The sequence below is a fragment of the Chrysochloris asiatica genome, unplaced genomic scaffold (assembly GCF_000296735.1).
Source record: "Chrysochloris asiatica unplaced genomic scaffold, ChrAsi1.0 scaffold00065, whole genome shotgun sequence".
Taxonomy (NCBI): domain Eukaryota; kingdom Metazoa; phylum Chordata; class Mammalia; order Afrosoricida; family Chrysochloridae; genus Chrysochloris; species Chrysochloris asiatica.
The window spans coordinates 15,486,193-15,490,312 of NW_006408583.1; the positions used below are offsets into that span (position 1 = coordinate 15,486,193).

Consider the following 4,120-nt stretch of genomic DNA (forward strand, 5'->3'; position numbering starts at 1 on the left):
ACCAGCCACTCCGCGGGAGAAAGATGAGGCTTTCTACTCCCGTAAAGATTTACACCCTCGGAAACCCTGTACAGGGTCGCTATGGGTCGGAACCGACTCCACGGCACTTAACAACAACAGTCCAGTGCTTATCATACAATGCCAGCAGAGTGAAAGTTCTAGACACAGGACTTGATTTCTGAAGACTGACCTCTAGCTCGAAGATATTTGCCAAGATTACTTTATGCTCTGAAACTAATTCTCTCTGGAGTCTTCCAAAGGCTGAAAAAAAGTAACAAAGTAAATACCTCTGATTACTTCTTTTAAATGACAATCGCCAACTACACCTGGTCATTTATTAAGGCATTTCTGCTCACCATTCCATCCCTGTCTGAAGACATCGGTTGCAACGTTCCTTCTTTTCAAGCTGGTATAAAATTCTGTAGCTCCGTAGTCATTTTCTTCAAAAGATTTAAACAGGGATCATTTCCTCTACAATTAGCTCACATTATGTGAACACTGAGGTCCACAGAGTCTAAGTGACTTGCCTAAGAACTGAGGTTGTTATAGTTGTTAAGTCCAGAAGCAAGTAAATAATAAGTGTCTCAGTCTAAATACATCCGGAAGAACAACTATCCTTGGCCTCAATACTCCCTCTATTGTCCTATTCTTAGGCTAATGTTTGCAAACAGCAGGGAAAACAACTGCAGATTGAGGACTGAGGAGGAAGAGTGGGAGGCAGTCATTAAGAAATCCCTGAGTCCAGGGATCACCTGCTCGCCTGGATCAAAACATTGTGACAAGTCATTCTTAAGGACATCAGGGATGACTGAGCCATTGTTTTCAGAGCCAGCTGTGGAGGATCAGCTCCAGTGTGGCCTTGGAGCAGCGGCAGCTGCAGCATCAGAGGGAGGGAGGTGTTGGAAGAGGAGTGAGTAAAAAGGAGGGCTGCAGGGCCCCCGCCGCGCCACCTCCGGGCAAACCAGGAAGTATCTTTGCTGTGAGTGCAATGAACTGAGCCACCTTTTGAACCTATCGGAAGTGCAGACAGCGTCCAGCAGGCCCCATAGGGGGGCGGCGATTGCAAACCCTCTATAGGCCAATGCTCCGAGATTGCAGAATGGTCATAGCTAAGCACAGGGTGGCGACTACCAGAAAATACCCAGAGCAGGGCAGACTCTGCGGTGGTAGCAAACCATAACCCAGCAAAGTCCGGGGTAAACAAGCCTCCCCGCGTTTCCCACGAGCTCAGCTCTAGCTCTGCAGCCCTAGCCGCCTTCTCCTCGAGGCCCCATCATCTGATCGAACTCCCTTCCCGCCCTGGGCCCTCGGCCCCTCCACACACACCCCCCCCCCCGCTCCTGGCTGGCACCCCACACTCACCATCTCTTGCCTGAGAAGGTGAAGCTTGGTTTCCAACCTCTCCAGAGCGTTGGAGTGGCTACGTCGTGGGGAGCCAGAGGTTGGGGAGGACGAAGAGGAGGACGACAAGGAGGGAGGGAAGCTGTAACTGCTGCTGTTGCAACTGCAGCCACCACCGGCGCCACTGCAGCTCCCCCCGCAGGGGTCCCTGTCCATTTCTCGGGGAACCGGCTCCTCCCCGCGGAGTGAGCGCAGTAAGCTGTCGGGCACTTTGCGCCCCAGCTTCAGCTCGAGGTCCCTGAGGTCTGGCAGCGGGCCGTCTTCCATGACTTTCCAAGAACCGTGAGAATGGGAATCAAACGGCTGTAAAGCAACCCGGCCTAGGAGGCTGCGGCGAGATCAGCGAAGGCTCCGGGTCTCTAGCGTTGGCCGCTTGAGTGCACCGCCGGCTTCATCGCCGCAGGCTGGGTGTCAGCCCTGAAATCCGCGTAGGACGACAGAGCGCTGCGACACCTTTGACACTAGCTATGAGGATCCAGGTCGCCTCATGCTCTTCCTTTTTGGCTACCCCACTGCAAAGTTGAGTTAATCGATATTGCAGAGAAGGGAGTGGAGGAGTAGGGAATGAAAGCAAGTGCCACAGACCATAAGAAAATGCTGTTTGGGCTCACATTGTAAAACTGCCGGTCCACATCTCTGCGCCACTCAAAGACTGCCCATCTGATATCACGCGACAGCAAAATAATGATGTGGCCACACACTCCAGGGTCGTTTCATTTTCCAGCCATATGTCTCCAAGCTTTCGGGGTATCCTGGATTGTCAGAAATAATAATTTGGTCAATGGAAAATGAGGTCAGTAGTGCGCACAAGCATAAAAAAGAAGCATACAGTTTAGCAGAAGTTTAACGTCTTCCTAGATGTAGCACAACTAACCTTCTTTCCCATTGAAGCTGTTAGATCCAAGTCCTGGTGTTCCTCTGAGCCTCGGAAACTTTAAACTGTGTTGGCAGGTGGACCAAACCAGGGCCAACCCTCATGCCGTATATCACAGAGAAGAAGAGCAAGAGGATTTTTCCTTACCCTGCTGCTCCTGTAGCAACTGAGTTGAGAAGTTCCCAATACTAGTACTAGATTTCACTTTTTCTAGACAAAATCTCCTGGCAATTACTTTAAAACAGTTTATAAAAAATAGAAGCAGAATGACTTCAAATTTGGTGTACTTCCCCACCCCTACAAACATAAAAGGAAAAAAAAATCTAGCTTTAGAAGTCTTCCTTATTATTTTATGCTAATAAAGAGAAACCAATTTCATCAAAAGTCAATGAAAAGGTGCAATCACAGTTATTTCTTATCAAAGCTGTGTTATGTCACAGCCAGGAGAAGTGAAGAATTAAATAGTTTATGTGACTACTGAGATCACAATGGAATTGTTGTTGTTGTGAAGTGCCATTGAGTCGGTTCTGTCCCACAGCAACCCTGTATAGGGTTTCCCAGGAGCAGCTGGTGAGCTTGAACCGCTAAAGTTCAGATTAATTTTACTGCAACTATGGAAGAAAAATATTCTTGTCTTCTTTAATAAGTTCCGACAGATTTTCAACAATTTAGGAGAAACACAAAGTATGAAACCACTGATCTGAGATTATTTCTGCCAAAAAGTCAATAGGAATTACATAGATTACAAACATGATCAGAATATTGAGTGTGTGTCTGTAATCTTCAAATTCAAGAATGTTATTTTCAGTACAGCAAACCAGGAATTTTGCTTTCTATTCCAGTAATTCAACATATGGGTCTCTTTTACTTCTTAGACAAATACAAATTTGGGGTCTTGGACCTTCCTGGTAAACACATAAGCAAGATGATTTTGTTGCTGTGTGCTTTGAAGTTGATTCTGACTTACAAGGACACTGTATAGGGTTTCCAAGGCTAGGAAATCTTTAGCAGAACAGAAAGCCTCATCTTTCTCCCCTGGAGTGGCTGGTGGATTCAAACTGCCTTAGCAGCTCAATGCATCATCAGGACTCCACATTTCAGATAGTTTTATTTTTATTAGAGTCTTGTCTAAGAAATCTCTAAAGGATAGGAAACATGGGCTTTGTGAATTAAATATGTTATGTCAGCGAGAGAGTTTTTGGTGTTCTTTTATCAACATGGAAGACACTTGTATGTCATTTCTCAACGTAAAAAAGGAAAGTTGAAGAAAATAGTTGTAAGTTAAGTGCCTCATTTTAAAGTTGGAACCACCATTTATGGAATCAAAGGAGAACAAGACTAAATCTCAACTCACTGATGAAACTACGTGCCTATCTCAAATTTGGAAAACCACAAACCCATTGGATACGACTTGCACTGTGTCATGTGATTATGGAAGTATTGTTTTTCAGACAAACTGTGTTATTACACAACTTACAAAGTTCAGCTTAAGGATGATGGAGAAGAATAGCTTATAAATGCCCTAATTGGCTAGAACTTGGGTAATAAAAAAGTTTATTGTTAAATGACCATCACTGTGACTATATAAAAAAGGAACACTTCATTTATTGTTAGTCACAGGCAATAAGAGTAGTATTTAAAGCTGAAGATGATAACTGAAAACAAAGAACCTTTTTGTGGCTTAATTAAGTCTGCAAAAAGAGTTCCTCTGAAAATCAAAATGTGACCCACACAAGGGTAAATCAGAAAGTATTGCTACTAGGGTTCCAGCTCATACAAACATGGGTTTATTACAAGCAAAATGTGTTTAAACATGTCTCTGCAATCAGTGCATGACTACAGACA

General features: G+C 44.9%; 1 protein-coding gene across 1 annotated transcript in view; it reads right to left on the reverse strand.

Moving 5' to 3' along the window:
* Positions 1–1,668, reverse strand: part of LURAP1L (leucine rich adaptor protein 1-like) — a 53,251-nt gene extending 51,583 nt beyond the window's left edge. Inside the window, exon 1 of the mRNA XM_006864491.1 lies at positions 1,363–1,668. Coding sequence (XP_006864553.1) covers positions 1,363–1,668 — 306 coding nt within the window. The remainder of the gene's footprint in view (positions 1–1,362) is intronic.
* Between the last annotated feature and the right edge of the window lie 2,452 nt (positions 1,669–4,120).